The sequence below is a fragment of the Taurulus bubalis genome (genome assembly GCF_910589615.1).
Source record: "Taurulus bubalis genome assembly, chromosome: 9".
Taxonomy (NCBI): Eukaryota; Metazoa; Chordata; class Actinopteri; order Perciformes; family Cottidae; genus Taurulus; species Taurulus bubalis.
Window position 1 is genome coordinate 9,140,031 of NC_136597.1, and position 16,095 is coordinate 9,156,125.

At 42.3% G+C, this 16,095-nt stretch overlaps 1 protein-coding gene across 4 annotated transcripts in view; it reads right to left on the reverse strand.

Moving 5' to 3' along the window:
* srgap1a (SLIT-ROBO Rho GTPase activating protein 1a) overlaps positions 1 to 16,095 on the reverse strand; it is a gene marked incomplete at both ends in the record, with an annotated part of 74,441 nt that overhangs the window by 13,474 nt on the left and 44,872 nt on the right. For 2 of the 4 annotated variants that reach the window (XM_079224155.1, XM_079224154.1), the window contains 11 exons: positions 497 to 631; positions 781 to 858; positions 1,650 to 1,710; positions 2,952 to 2,985; positions 4,720 to 4,747; positions 5,797 to 5,881; positions 6,419 to 6,616; positions 11,712 to 11,813; positions 12,338 to 12,559; positions 14,056 to 14,184; positions 14,888 to 15,067. In XM_079224155.1, coding sequence (XP_079080281.1) covers positions 497 to 631; positions 781 to 858; positions 1,650 to 1,710; positions 2,952 to 2,985; positions 4,720 to 4,747; positions 5,797 to 5,881; positions 6,419 to 6,616; positions 11,712 to 11,813; positions 12,338 to 12,559; positions 14,056 to 14,184; positions 14,888 to 15,067 — 1,252 coding nt within the window. Of the gene's footprint in view, positions 1 to 496; positions 632 to 780; positions 859 to 1,649; positions 1,711 to 2,951; positions 2,986 to 3,611; positions 3,718 to 4,719; positions 4,748 to 5,796; positions 5,882 to 6,418; positions 6,617 to 11,711; positions 11,814 to 12,337; positions 12,560 to 14,055; positions 14,185 to 14,887; positions 15,068 to 16,095 lie in introns of all 4 variants that reach the window. The other 2 variants (XM_079224153.1, XM_079224152.1) reach the window with 1 other exon arrangement.

A 16,095-nucleotide genomic window follows, 5' to 3' on the forward strand; every position in this document is an offset into this window, starting at 1 on the left:
TTGTGCCACTTAAGACAGATAATATCCTTCTCAGTGCTCAACCAAATACCACAGAGTAATCCTACTGTTTCATCTGTGGATCATAATTGACGAGGAATACACACTGTGTCAATGATGCTAATCATGCTAACTAATACGATGTCAGACTAAAGATACTGTTGTCCTGGTGGAAACTGGCAAATAATAATGAAAAGACTTGAGACAGTGCTTTAACCCCATAATTAAAAACATATAGGAGAAGCATTATCAAGCATCCTCATAAATAATGATCTACTACTGCATATTTTAACTTGGCAGACTGTTAAAATGCTGTGTGGATCCAGCTGAGTGAGATTAATGTGGCATTTGATTGTAATTTTTTTTTATCTTTTAACACTAGAAAGATTCACTAGAAAAACCCTGTTTATTATAGTTATTATGCCACGATCAACAACGAACATATGCATCCAGAATCAAACTACTGACACTAAGCAATAATGTGTGTGTGTGTTCTTACTGATGCAGGACAGCAGATCATTGAACCTCTCTTTGGGGAAAAGAGGGTTTTCCAGACCACGGAAGTATAGTTTGAGAACGCCAGCCACTGAGTTGATGTCATGACCGTTCTCATCGTCCGTCAGGGGGTCATTTCCTGAGACACGGACAAAGAAGTAGGTCAGCTGCATATCCTTAATTATTAAAAATGCATATGATTTAATGTGAAATACTCCTAAAAAACAACTGCCAACAGCCCGCTGGCTAAATATGGTCAGTATAACGTAATAATTAGTCATCATGTACCTCTTTCAAAAGAGTTCTTGATGTCATTGACTTCCAGCTGGGATCCAGATACACGAAATATTCCTTGATGTTGGAGGCCTGCATGTGAAAGACAAAGACAGACGGTAAGGAAGAAAAGAAACAGGCAGTAAAGGACAGACACTCAACATGCTCATGAATCCACTCACAGAAAGAAACTCCCTCTTAGCAAATAAAACCTACTTCAGTTGGACCTAAAAAGGCACAACATGGTTGTTAAGCCCCTTCACTTTTCTAATTAAAGATAATTAATGAGTCAGGGAGGTCGCAATCAAGCTGTACCAAAGCGTCTTCTGGCAGGGATTAGAACTTAATAAGGGGAGAGGTCAGGGGTCAGGAGGAAGCGTGATTAGTCTTCCGTTTGCCTCTTTTTCATTTCATCAGTTCGCTACTGAATAAGATGTAGCGAACGAACCTGCAGACCAAATCTTCCTACTGTCACTTCATAAACGCCTAACGTTTGTGTTTGCATTCATTCATTCATTCAGCGTCTCGTTCAATGTGGTTTCAAACGCATATCAGATGTCATCTCTTGTGCCAGGCTACGCTGTCTGTCTCACAGTATGTTTGGCACACTGGGCGTAAAAAGGCTGCGCCGCTGTAAACATAATGGAATCTGCATTTTCCCATGACTGAACACAGTGAAACCCAACATGAAAAACTATGTACACACCCAAAACAAGTAAGGCCTGTAAATAAAAGGAAGTGTCACTTTTCACCAAAGTCACATTATCTTGGAAAGGAAGCAGGTTGCAGTCGGTTTATGGGAAGAATTCTTTAAAGAGAACATAAATAAAGTCAAAGTCATGATGACTTAACTGAAGTGACAACAACAACAACGACCGACTCACCATACAAATTTATGCAGCGAATACAGCTTTCTACCACACGTGGGATAGCTTGTCCAGAGTCCTTTGAAGGCAAAGTAAACAAAAATACACCAAATGTCAGATCATGTTTATTTTGCCATTTGTATCACAAGAACAAGCGCTAGAGCCCGACAGATACTGAACAGAGATAATGTTGCTTTCAACATCAACAATTAAGAATTAGATAAAGATCTATGGCAATAAGATGCTTTTTCACAACATAAAATACATCTTCTGATAGATATATCAAAGTAAAGATACAAAGAAACAGTTATACACTAAACGTTTTCAACTAGTATGACAATTGTCAGTAATGTATCCAATAAACACAGCGGTGACATCGGACTGCCAAAGTATCGGTCGGGCTCTCACAGAAACATGATGTTAAAAGTATGTAAACATGCACACCCAGTGGAAGGGAAGTTGGTGAGTTTACATACAAAGTGAGGTGTTACCTTTTTGAGATCTTACTGAGACAGATTGAGGTGACCAGCTATTTAATTGCTCATGCCCAGTTTCCCATAAAACTCACTTGATCATGAAATATCAGAAAATACACAAATATTACTGACTAGCTCCAACAAGCATGTACAAATACATTGTCCAACACATTTCAATTGGCCTCCAGTGTTACTAAATATACTTTAAGTGTTGTTATGCTGGCAATCAAGTGCACCCTGTGTTTAAATTAAGAGGAGCTTATCTAAAAGAGCCACACATTCAATATGGAGTGGCGAGATGAGAGGAGCAGCACTGTCTCCTTCAGAGAGTACACATTCCTCTCACGCACTTAGAGGTGGACTGCCACCTTGTTCTGCCTCGGTGCCAGCTGCTCCTGTGGCTCAGTGCTGGACAGGGACTCACTCGTACATGCTTTTAATGATACAGTGGATCTGTTTACAGCCCTCATGTGTATACATGCACGGTCCAAACACAGCGACCATGCCAAAATCAACACTATTGTTGGATTGAGGGCCAGGTCTAGTGCAACAGGATGATGTAATACTATCTATTTGGATAAGTGGGACTCGGGACGACTGCTTTATATCCCATAAATTCAATATTAATTTTGAAGTTGGAAGTGGTTCATGCTGGGAAACAAAAAAAAATTGCTGCAACATCTCCGTTTAAGGAGAAATGCTTCAATTCAGTCGGTCTCAGTCTACTCAAAGAAGACAGACAACGAACACAAGATATAGACACATAAAATGTTAGGGCAGGACAGATAAAGGAAATGAGCACAGGCAAGCAGCAAGGGCCCCCGAGACGCTTCAAGGTGTCTACCTGATGTCGAGCGTGTGAGTTCCGTCGTCCGCGGCTACAGAGAGGTGTCGCAGAGAAAGAGAAATAGAGAGAAAAGCAAGACCCAGATTAGGACCACAGCAGCTGCCCACCAAAGCTTTTACTAAGAGCGCACCCCTCATTCCACTCTGCTGGCATCAAACCCAGAAGGAAACAATGGGAAGTGGACCGGACCAGGCAAGACCGGTGAAGAGGCCGGAGGAGGGGAGGCAGCGCACCTCATCAGTCTGGCATCCAGCAGGATAACTGTCATTTATCCTGCTGTATTCTCTGGCCTCGTGCTCCGGAGAGGGAGGCGAGAATATCTCTGCCAGAGCAGCTCAGTGATGCCAGGTCAGCAGTGAGTCAGGGGAGCTGACTGAGACAAACATGTATCCCTCCAACTGCCGTTCCTCTCCTCCTGCAGCCCTCCAAATCTATTCCAACCACCCTCATATCTCAGACCCAGACCGTCAGAGCTCACTGACTCATGAGGAAGATTTCCACAATCCAACAACTACATTGTTGTTGTTTGTTGGTAAAAGATAAATCAAAGCTTAAGTGCTTTGGGGGAACCCACCAAAAATGACCAGAAAGCCAGAGCAAGACAGAAAATAGATAGGAGGAGGAGCAATGTCAAGCGGGCAGACTGGTAATGAGTACCTTGATAAATGACTCCAAATTGCCATTAAATAACCTAACATTAAAAACAGAGCGGGGTCTAGCCCGCCGGGTGCCGGTGAGGGTTTTGAATGGCCCATTGGGATGTCTAGAATACAAAGAATGCATTAGAATGAGTAAACAATACAGTTTTCCTGTAAGAGTACTTTATCCATTCTCAAATAACCTTTATGTCCTTCAGAAACTAGAACTGAAGTTGAGACTGGCTAATCTTTAGAACTCTTCGACTCAAGATGATGGACGAGTGAATGAGGGTATTTTCAGAGACCGCTGAAACCCATGAATTAACTTTTTCTTTGTAATCCTGTCTTTTCTTTCTCCACACAATATCGCAAGTCAGTGAAATATCCGACCCGCTGGGAGTGTCTTATGTGTCAGCATCTACTGCGTGACAGGCCCCTGCGGGGGACTGCCTCTATTAGTCTGTGTGGACATGTGTGTGCACGCACGCATTAAGTCACAAGCGCTTGTGACTTAATGCCTTTTGGTTTCTTGTAACCTGTAGGACTGAGATAAAAAGAGTCCGGGACTTTGTCCTTTCTGCTGCTCAATCAGTGACTGAAGGCGTTTTAAATATCTGATCATGCCAACTACAAAATATATGTCATATGTCATAATGACAGTAATATAAGTTTGCTTAAAAAAACAAACATCATAATCAAATTACATTTTTAAAGTGGCTCCGTAGCAGTTTAGTTTACGCTCATGAAGAACTGAAAAAATTTCTTGTAAAATCAAGTTTGTGAAAAATGGTGTAATATTATCTCTTTTCAAAAAGGTACAAAAGTTAGACAAAGGAAAACTGACTCATCTGTTCCTATTCACTCTTTTGTGGCTTAAAAAACATGAAGTCCGGCACATCTGCTCAGTGCTCTCTAGTCTTTTTGTTTGTTTATTATTTCCCCCGCAGAGTCCCACCAACTCCTCTGCTTTCATGGTTACAGAGACATGAGGATTTCAAGAGGCAAACTGTCCTCGACCTTTCTGGTCTGCAACATGTCACAAATGTTTCTGTCGCTGTTGAAAGAAAAGTAGACTGGATATGCGTGTCTTGGATATGCACAGGTCCTGATGTGTGCGTGTGCTTTACCTTGTGGTCATGTAGTCAGCTCTGTGGCCTGCGGGCGAAGAGAGAGAGAAGAGGAGAGATGTGAGGGGAAGTTAGATGTGTGGACATGCCAGGACCCGTTTCTAAGGTCCCTGCAGCACATTCTGCATACGGCTAGTGAAGCATTGGAAGTCTGCAATCTGTCCACAACCACTGGCCTCTTGAGCAGCAGCCACCCCCACCTCTACGTACACAAACACGAACGGCTCATAGCTTGCACAGGGACTTAAACAGGCAACACTTTAGCAACATCCCAATTACAATACAAACAAACATCCGGAGCTCGCCGCACAGTTTGCAACTGACGTCGTCACAAAGACACACCGATCATTATGGAAACGCACACAGTTACAGGTTTGGAGAGGCAAAGTAAGATTAAGCACATAATAGCTTCCAAATGTTTTTTGGAGAACACGTTTGTGTGGCCAGCTGTTCCCATGAACAGGATCTGACCTGTCTGTGTGTCTGAGTGAGTCATGCTGTAGTCCAGCTCATTGACGACAATATGATTAAGGAGCGCGTGGGAGAAGCAGGAGGCTTTCCTCTTCCTCGTTAGCACACGGCTCCATTAGCTATTAAGTGGACAGTTTGACTGAGACCACCAGGAATGCTGGTTAGAACAATGACCGACTGACGCCCTCTGGGTTGACGGCAGATTAGCTGAGGCCCCGAGGAGATCCCTTCACTGTAGTACAAGGAGGGACCGTTGTAATGACCACTGACTCTAACGCACAGTGGTCCATTAAGTTGGGAGCAAATCAATCACTAAGACGGATAATATAAGTTTACAATCCCCCTCAGCTCTGGCTCGCCTGGTTTAAAACCCAGATTGCCATCTAGGAGCTTTGAGTATTGGGGAAAAGCAGTCAAACAATGGGAAATTTGCCCATACAATATAAGACTGCAGAAAATAAAACAAGAAGAAAATTCAATAACAAATCATTGGTTGTGTTGGCTGTTTTTGGGCGTACAAACTGGGGAAAAATTGGATTTGACATTGAGAGGAACAGTGGGCGCTATGAGAGTAGAGTATTAAAGTAAAGGGGGTTGTGACTGTACCTTCACCAAGTGTCCTCTTCAGCAAGTCGTGTTTGGCCTGCAGTTTGGAGATGAGATTACTGCCCTCCAGAAACTCCCGGAATTTCTGTTGGGAATTGAAAGTAATTACACGGCGGCCCGGAGTGCCAGCCAGAGCACCCGCTCTTAGGACGGCAATCTACGATAAGAAAGCCACGGGCAAAGGACACGCTGAGAGTCTTTTTAAAGCTTTTATCAGAGCATGTCCATCTTCAGACTGCAACACGATAGCAGTTAGCCTACCCCTCTGCCAGCTCATCAAAGAGTTCAAAGGGGTCTTATTGCACGAGACTCAGACTTTTAAGTCCAACAGAATTTACATGCACAAATGTAGCTTTTTAAAGTCCAGATAAAAACTTTGAGTTCATATTGTTTAGATTAATTTGACAGTAAACAGAGTATATAAATCAGACAAGAAAACTATGGCATTCCATCTTCTTTTAAAACGTCCAAGTATAAAAAGCTAATCAACGCTTCAAAGAGAGTCTATGAGAGAGATTTGTTTCTATTTTCACACGGGAAACAAAAAGATATCTCTGAAGTTGTTGCCTTTTGTTTTAGCTCACCCGTAACCACCAAATAATCTTCTGTAATCTCCACTCACCATGAAGTAGAACTGCTCCGTCTCCTGCTGGTTGGCCCTCCTCTTGGCGATGCTGGGCTTGCTCAGGTACGTCTCCGACACAGTGGACTTGACCGACTCCGTTGATCGGCTGTGGTGGAAACACTCGGACACGTCGTAGTCTTCAATGGTCACCATGTCCTGGATCGTGGTCAGGGTGGCCTCCGATGTCTTCTTGATCTGGAGACACAAAGTGAGAGCGGTTGAAGAAGAGTTGAAGAATTGCACAAACTAGCCAGCGTAACACCTAGATGTCATCTCTTCACTACCACAATGCTATCACCCCAACATACCAAGCGGCTTTATCATCACTGTGCCTAAAAACCTCTCTTGCTCTCCCATGACACTCTGAAAAATGCAAGTGTTTGATGACAAGATGCTAGTTTCTAGAAATCCACCAGCACCTGAACATGACTCGCAGGCAAAACAATCTATGTGTCAAGAGGGGCTCGAGGTGAACAATCTCTGCTGGAGATGGTATTCAGTCGCAGGCTTTTAAGATTTGTTTCCATAACCGCCTCTTCGCTGTCAACAGGAGAGCTTCTGCCGGAGCTTAGAAACATCAGGACTTTGCAGAGCGTGCTCTGCCACTTAGTGAGAAAGGTATCCAGCCAGTGAATGTGCAGCAGGCCGTGACTACGTTCAGTATATGACGATTTAAGATGATTAAGGATGTGACAAAAATACAAGGGCAAATGAGCTTGTCACAGCTCCATAAAAGGTTAAAGAGACCACAGCAGATACACATTGATCATGCAGACTATAAATGAAGAACTTGTGTGATACAGTGATGGTACAATAGAGTATTAGGCGCCCTGTTGGTTCCAACTGAGACTTCAATAATAAAGAATATGACGCCGTTATAAGAATAAGTGTTAATTTGATAAACAATAATAGTATTGGAGTGGATTTGTACCATTAAAAAAAAAAAGGTTTAGACATGCTAGCAGCTCCCTGAAGCTTCACATAAGCTTTGCGGTTCTTTGAGCTGAATACTAACATCCAACATGTAAGATGTTTACCATGTTCACCGTCCTCGTCGTAAACTCTTTGGTTGACCAGCAATACCTTGATCAAATCAAAATTGTGACCTGATAATAGAAAACCTGGTCATGAAAGTATATACTAAATATCAAGAAATCCATCCAATTATTGAGATATTTCACTGGAGCAAAGTGGTGGACAGACTGACATCCCCTTGAGTCAAAAATCTCATGGTATGGAACTTTATTCTCAAAGTTGACTCAAGTCTGGCCCATATACTCAATGATACGATTGTGATCTATATGAAAAAGTCCAATAAAGCATTAAAATGGCCAGTATGTGAGGATTACAAATGTCCTTCATTTATTCTATTTGCACGTATGAGCTAAGACGTTGGGGAAAGACGAAAGGTCAATCAAGGGTCAACACAGCGACCATTCTGCCTCTTGTTTTAATTGACTTAAGTTAAATCCATGAGTTTACTAAAATAATATCAATATGGGCCATAAGGGCTTTGAACTATTGCAGAACAAGGAGATTGAGGAAGAGACAGAGAAAACGATGAAATCAAATTAAAAGGAGACAAACAGGCAAGCAGGAAGAGTCTAGAAACTGTCAAGCATGAATCAGTCATGTGGAAAAGCTGCAGAAAGAAAGAGGCCATGCTGATGTAGAAACACAACAACCACCTCGAAAAGGAAGAATTCAGCAAAACGCCTTTCTTCATTCAATAGAGACACTCCAGGGTGGACGGAGGTGCTGCGGCCAAAACAGCTCAACTGTGTGTTCACCACAGGTCAAGAACGCCCGGAGTGAGGCGCAGCTGGAAGCGCTGCTAATTATTATTAATGGTGGAGGAGGACCCCCACTCAGGAGGTAGTGACCCCATCGCTTAGCTATTAAGAAAGTCTGACCTCAGTGCTAATGAAAGGACATGGTGGATTCCTTGTGCGACCATTTTTATATATATATATATATATATATATATATATATATATATATATATATATATATATATATATATATATATATACACACACACACACACAGTGGATTAGCTTGTTTTTTTTTAACAGTTTGACCTGTGAGTCATTTGGGCTGCATAAGGAAAGAAAAAAAACACCTGAAAAGGCAAGGTGGACTTAATCTCTTTCATGTGTTGCACTGATTGATTACAGTGCTGACACACATGCTCTGGCGCACAATGTGGATGTAGCAAGAGTGTCAACCATCCAAATGTGAAGCAAAAAACACACTGCATGTTTGAACACGCCTAATGACAGCGTCAAAAAGGAAATGGGGGATTCTGCGATTGTTAAACTTTTCAAAAACATCACCGGCTTGGGGTTATTATTTAGGGACCAAAGGAGCAGTTGTCTGCACACAAAAATGAAAAACAACCCGCTGCCTTCAATAGACGGAGAACACGGCGAAACTACACTTGCGTCATCACTTTACATGTATGCACTGTGGCTTTATCCAAGGCAGGTGCCAACAAAATGTAACATACTACGACATACAGTCATTAGTTACACGCTCCGAGTGAGCTGGGTCTCTCTCTCTCCCCCATGTCCCTGGCAGCCTCATCCCGCTTGGCCCCCGTGGAGGCGAGAGGCCCAGCTGTCATCGTGAAGACAGGAGCCATGCATGCGAGAGAATCGCTCCCAGTGAAAAAGCTGTTGAGTTTATCCATTATTCAGCAGACGAATAGTTACCAGTGTTCACTGCTGGGCTCAATTACAACGGAGCTCTTAGAGAGACTCTGCCCATTAGTCCCTGTGGCTGCACAACAGACCTGGAGAAAGTCCCTGGGATCGAATTAAGTTGGTTTATTCTCAATAAAGAACCATGACTCATGTATTTCCTATGTTGCTCCACCAGGAGCTGAGTATCAATCAGACTTATTTACAGTCCTCAATCGCTGTACTGAAAACAACTTCTGCGCCGTGTCAAAATCCAACATAACTCCATTCGCCGCACTTTAAACTCAATGTTATTCTGGGCAGCATCACTAACAGTTATTGCAACATCCATCATCCCAGCTCAAAGGGCAGCCTGCAGTCCATAGCTTTCAACATACTATGACTGACACACACACACACACGATCTAAATGGGCAAATTATTAAACAAGATGAGCCACTCGTTTGATTTAATCTTAAATTGAGGACGCCGTTGATTAAATCAACGGCGTCCTCCAGAGCAGACTTTTAAAAAAAAAAGGAAAAACAACTTAAATTGTAGTTTCTGCAGAGCTATATTCACCCCAACCCGTTAGTAAAAGTGGGATCCAGAGTTTCCCCTCCACCCACCACTGATGCAAAGTAAATTATTCAGCAATGTTTTCTTTCACTGTTTCACAGGAGTCAAAGAGGTTTGAGGAAACAGCTGCACTTCTATTAAGCGCTGCCCTGTAGCCTTTCCTGGCCGGATAAAGACAGACTCGTTTTCCTCGCTTGTACATTGGACAGTCGTGCTTGTAGGTCGTCGCAGCGCTTTGAAAGTTCATTTTTCAAGGATGTATCTGGCACGCTGTGCCCGGGAAGAGAGGCCATCTGGTGATCCTAACACAAGGCAGCAGCGCCCTCCAATTCTGACCCACCAGGACATCCGCTTCAGTGAGGCAGGCGGACAAGGACATGAAGCAACCAGGACTTGTCATCATACCCTCACACAGAGACACACGCGCATAACAACGGGAGCTCTAGTAATAAGCACAAGGCTCAAAAATACAGGTATCATATCCACCATCATTCATTCCATCCGATGTATTTTCAGTCAAATTCAAAGTGTCGACAATATGATCAAAAGAAAGCTCAAGTAACAGTTGATGAAAAGAAGGTAGAGTGACATGCTCCTGTGTCTCTGTTTGACTTTGTAGTGGGATAAAAGACAGAGTGCACTGATATGGAGGGAGACAGAGAAACAGAGAGGATAGAGACAGACGGCAGTGAGCGCTCATAGAGGCTCATAGAGGTTAGACGAGATACTAAAGTCAATGTAATGAACATGATTGCACTCTGAAACTGTGGCGGTAAGGCTACGCGATTATTCAATGTGATAATGATGATGAAATCATATATCGTGACACACAATTACATTGTCTAAATTGATAATAACAAGCACACACACACACACACACACTCAAATTTCTCAGAAGATCTGATTTTTTTGCACTAGAGTTCTTAATAAAATGAGAAAATACTCAGTACTTTTCATTTGTCAAGTCTACAATTCACACAAGAAAATACAAAACCATGCAGCCGTTCCATATAGACTATTTAGTTGTTGAATCATCAGAAAGCATGCTGTATTGTGATATATATATATATATAGTTATCAAGATATGAAATCACCTTTCGAAGGTTTTTGTCCATATCACCCAGTCATACATGGCAGTTATGGTATTTATATCCTAACGGCTTTAATTGTACGTTTAAAAAAAACAAAAAACAATGTTGCAATGCTCAAGCATGCTACAGAGAGATTAAAACAATACAGCCAGAGATGCAGAGACGCATCTTTGTATCAGAGCAGCGCAGGACAGATTTGTGCAAATAAAAGCGAGACAGTGAATTCTACCGATGGGAACAGAAATGGAGGCTTCACAGAGAGGGTTTGATGGCTACCTGCAGGGCATGAGAGAGAGGAAAATACAGAGTGCGCGTGTGTGTGCGGTGGGGTGTATATGCAACAAAAACTTTGATTCTTCAGAGATCATCAGCAACTATTCCTCTGTCTCACCTTGGATGATTTCTGGCTGAAGTTAACTTTATTTTTAGTCACTTTAAAAGCTTTTAAAAGTTTTGACATGCACCAATCAATCGAAAACTGTCCGTTTGTCCGCTGATTGGTGACGACCGCTGACCAGCCGATCAGTCTCATAAATAAACATTTTGGGCCAGTCAAATGATTTTATGTCTCACACATAGCGGCACAGACCGGAAAAGCACACCCACACACACACACACACACAGACACAAACAACATGTTGTCGGTGTGGAAATTATTCAACATAAGTGAAGGAGACATCAGGCTTGCAATTTGCAACAGTCCAAAACAAGACATAGAAACAACCGTAAACACATTTGGAACCTGTTATGTTATAAAATTCCAATTGAATTTCAATTTTCTATGAAAGAAAAATTTCCCAAAATGTTTTTGCATGGCATCAAATATAGTTCTTAGAATGAAACAAAAAAATGTAATTGGTGGGTCTGACTTTAAAATAATTGGCATTCAGAATTTGCCAAGAAAATGTCTCTCTACTGTGTCATGAGTTTATTTATTTACCTCTTCGTTCTCTATCTTCAGAGTAGCCAGGCGAGACTGAAGCTGCTGGAACCTCAGGATGAGCTCTCCGTTCACCGGTGGCTGCACTGAGATCTGACACACCTGGAGTAAAAGAAATAAAAACCAGAAATACATCATCAATGATCAGGAACATTAGGCCACGTAACCTCTGGTTTAAACAAGTCGCCGGAGTCCACATTATTCTTCAAATACAGCGCAAAACCACAGTGACGTTTGCCAACTGAATGCAGACAGCCAACACAACAACAACAGCTAACAGACGTGATATCAGCGTTGGTAGTGCTCGCCAAACAGTAAAACTCTGAACATGTTGAGCTACATGACTGCAGGGGGAGAATTAACAGATGATTTGTCAAATTCTGTGCCCCATAAAACCTGATCCGGCAGTACAGACGTAGTAAAATGCTGCACTTAAGCCACTGAAATCAGACCTCATTACGTCTGAGACCTTTTTTAATCAACTCCAAATCCACTTTAGAATGTCTGCAATGCAGCACATAGAGTGGATGACTTAGAAACAATATGGTTTAGGAGTATGGTTTGTGTTTTTTCAAATACAGTTCTTTATATCCTTATCCCAGCTACATGTGGTCTGAACTAAGTACCTCGTCACCCATATGAGACTGGAACTCAAACTTTGCCGGTGGGCAGAAGGCCGTAGGGAACATCTCCATGAACCTCTGTCGGTCACTCCGAGGGTCCAGGCTGTCCACCGCGTTCTCTATGATGTCAAGACCCTCGTGGCGCGACGTCTCGAGGTTGTACTCGGCTGACAGGTAGGTGCGCAGGGCCCGGTTCAGACTGGCGTGGTAACCCAAATCACAGCACTGGAAGAGAGGAAAGAAGAGAGTCAACGTGAGCCTGCAGGTCATGATACACCAACCAACACTAGACAGATTACTCAATTATTATTTCTTTATTTTCATTGACAATCTGTTGAATATTTTCACCATGAATTATTCAATTTATAAATAAATAGATTTCCCTAAAGTCCAAATTATCTTCAAACATATATATATATATATATATATATATATATATATATATATATATATATATATATATATATATATATATATATATATATATATATATATATATATATATATCACAGGAGGAAAACAAGCCAATAATTCCATATGGTCAGTACAAACAAACAGACATAGTTCCATGAATTAAAGTCTTAAATTATATGAGCCACTCATCGTAAACAGTCCTGCACTTTCTGAGTCAGCAGTGTTGCCTCTATGTTACGCAATGTTCATGAATTACCTCCAGGAACTAATGCTGAGTTTTAATAACTAGCTAAGCGTGGCCATGGTCTCTCCTGGGAAAACACACAGCCCCAGCCCCCCCCCCACACACACACACACACACACACACACACACACACACACACACACACAGAGAGAGAGAGATAGGCAAAACAATACCACTACCAGCCAGCTTGTACACTCTGACTATAAAAAGTCCCCTTCATCAATAAACAAATGTGTGTGTGTGAGCCTGCACAACACAGCTCACACAGAGCACATCCCACACACGCACACTCTGGTGCGATGAAGGCTTGTGAGCAAAGCAGGGAGAGGGGTAATTTCATCGCACAGCATGCCTCTGGAGAGAGGCTGCATTTCTCTTCTCCTTCAGTCCTGTCTGGAATAATAAACTCAAAAACGATAGCTAAAAACCCCAGGCTTCTCCCATTTAAACTTAGAAATGCTACAGCAGATGACACAGCGAGTTTATTTCTCTAACAAGGTGAGCCAGATTATAAATAAGTCATGGTTGTTGGTCCGGTAGCAGAAAAAGGTCAGGCAGAACAAACTGCTTGCTGTAGTGAATGGAGTGACGAGCCACAGCTGTACATGACAACAGCAACAACAACAAACACTCTGTTCAAAGCAGTGACAAAGAACACGGTCGAACTGAATACAATATGGGGGCTTTCAATAATGACATGAAGAGAAGTAGAAAGAAGGCCTTTTTTTAGTCGTCCTCACAAAAGTTAATAAGATGCTTTAATTTAGCCCTGCACTGCAATTTCCATCCCACAGTCTGGTGTCCAGAGATCTCTTTTATATCAGGCCCAGCAGCTAAAGTCATCAGTCTCTGCTCCTCTGATGACTTTAAATCCATTCTAAAAGTCCGTGAAAAAAATAATGGGTCTTCTGCAATCTCCCTCAGGTGAATGAAACATATGTGTTCCGCTTATGCGAGGATGTCCTCAGCAAAAACTCTTCCCAGTCTCATTGGAGACAAACAAGCCTGTGCTGAAGCTGCCTCCAGAACAGGGCTGACAAAAGCACGTGGTTTTTATACTCACATCAATTAGGTCCGACAAGTCGTGGATGTAGTATTTGAAAACGGAGGAGTTCGACGCTTCCAGTGTCAGGAGGTACTCGTTCCGCGCTTTGATCGACTTCAGCTTGTTCTCCGAGTACTTGGCTTGACGCTGATGAGAGAATTAGAGGCGTAGAATGAGAAAAAGACAACAACACAGCGATGATGAATTTAATGAGGGGAGAATTGCCTTTTTGAAAAGAGATTGCGCTTTTATGTCTCTGCACGCAGCTCCTTGCAGAGAATGGATTACCGGCAAAACAACAGATTTAATAAACAATAGAGAAGAAATGAGTTACATTATGTTTAAAAATAGCACCAAAAAAAAGGAAACCAGAAGAAAAAAGAAACGCCTAAACTAAAAACAGCCCGTGTCCTTCACTTCAACTCAGATACCTCAGTCTGAGCCATCTGTCTTTGTGCTACACTTCCTCACTACCAGACAAACACAGGGCTGTTAGCCAGTCAACATCCACTGACCAATGGGCTCCGACTCTGACACACTTCCAAATCGTTCATATTTTAACGATTCTCAAATGCATTCCAGGAAGAGTCGTGTTCAAAAAGCCATTAAATCATTTGTCAGAGGTTTAACAGAAAGCAGGCCTGTTCTGAGAATACAAAGCCTGCTCTTTGGCTGCGACAATGCTTTCAGTGTGTTTTCCTTCACTCGGGTCAGCAAGACATCTGTGAAAAGGCCGTGCTGTGAAGTTTTCAAATCGGTGTTCAAGACTACTAAAAGAAAAAGTAAATGGTGTGTTTACTAACTAACTTTTCCAAACTGGATTAAAAAGGTTACGGTTTTGTGAATCTACCTTCTCTTTCATCTTCTCGATCTTTTTCACAGAGCTGCGTCTCTGGTATTTGTCTTCCAGTCGGATGCTGAAGACCTGCTCTCCCCTGCCGATCTGCTTCTCCTCTTGCTTCTCAGCCTCCTTCAGCTTGCCCTCGGCGCTGATGCTCTCCGAGTGGTACATGTGGTAGGTCTTCATCACCTGGAGACAAAAAAAAAAACTGTCAATAAACTGCAAAGAACATTTTAATTTTTTAAAAAGGCATCTTTGTAATAATTTCCTCTTAAAGATTTGGCAAAAGGTAACATCCTGAAACTGGCTGTGTTAGTGAGAGCTTCAGGTCAGTTCCTGCGAGGTCAAAGGTCAGAATAATCCATCTTTATAGTCCAGACCAATCTTTCATAACCCACAACTAAGGCGCTCCATCCTTTGACCCGCTCATTCATCACCAATCGACTCAACTCATCTCGCAGCAGGCGGTTCGCCTTTTTCCTGAACCACAAACCAAAGCCAGATTCTCTGCAGCTTCTTTATATGATGCTCATACAACCACAACCCCGCAAATCACTGCAGCTAAATCTAACTTTATTTATCTGTGTTTGGAGGAGAATGAAAAAAAACAGACAGGAAGAGGATCTGGGTTTGTCCTCCGGTTTTCACATGAGGTCATTAAGACCGTGGTTGACGGCTCCTTGAGGGATGATTCAGCTCTCGTCTTTGCAGTCGATACAAGTTAAATATTTCTGTCCTGTGTTGCACCGCGCTGGCTCTAGCCATTGGTATTAATTTCTGGTCCACATGAAGCAGAATATGGTCGTGAAGGCTGGAATAGCAAATAAGTTAAACCTTTCCGTCCCTTATGTCATCACACAGAAGCTATTTAGTCAAGGGAAACGCTTTACCTGAATGGTTAACGTTTGATCGGATCTATTTCTTCAAGTTTGAGTCATCACCTTCAGAGACAGCGTGACTCATACATACGCCATGGACCCATTAGACTATTCTTAAGTAGCAGGTCGCCCACAAAACACAAACAATGAGTTCTTCAAGAGAGCCGAGTGACTATAAACGTCTTATTACTAACGCTGACTCACGTCGTCAGAAGGAGGGAGAACGAACACATGTGGGGCTCTGAGCAAAGTGCAGATAATTCACTGGCTGTGGGAGAAATATTGTAGTCCATGATGCCAACATGGCATCAGCAAGAGAACCCTAACACATGCATTAAA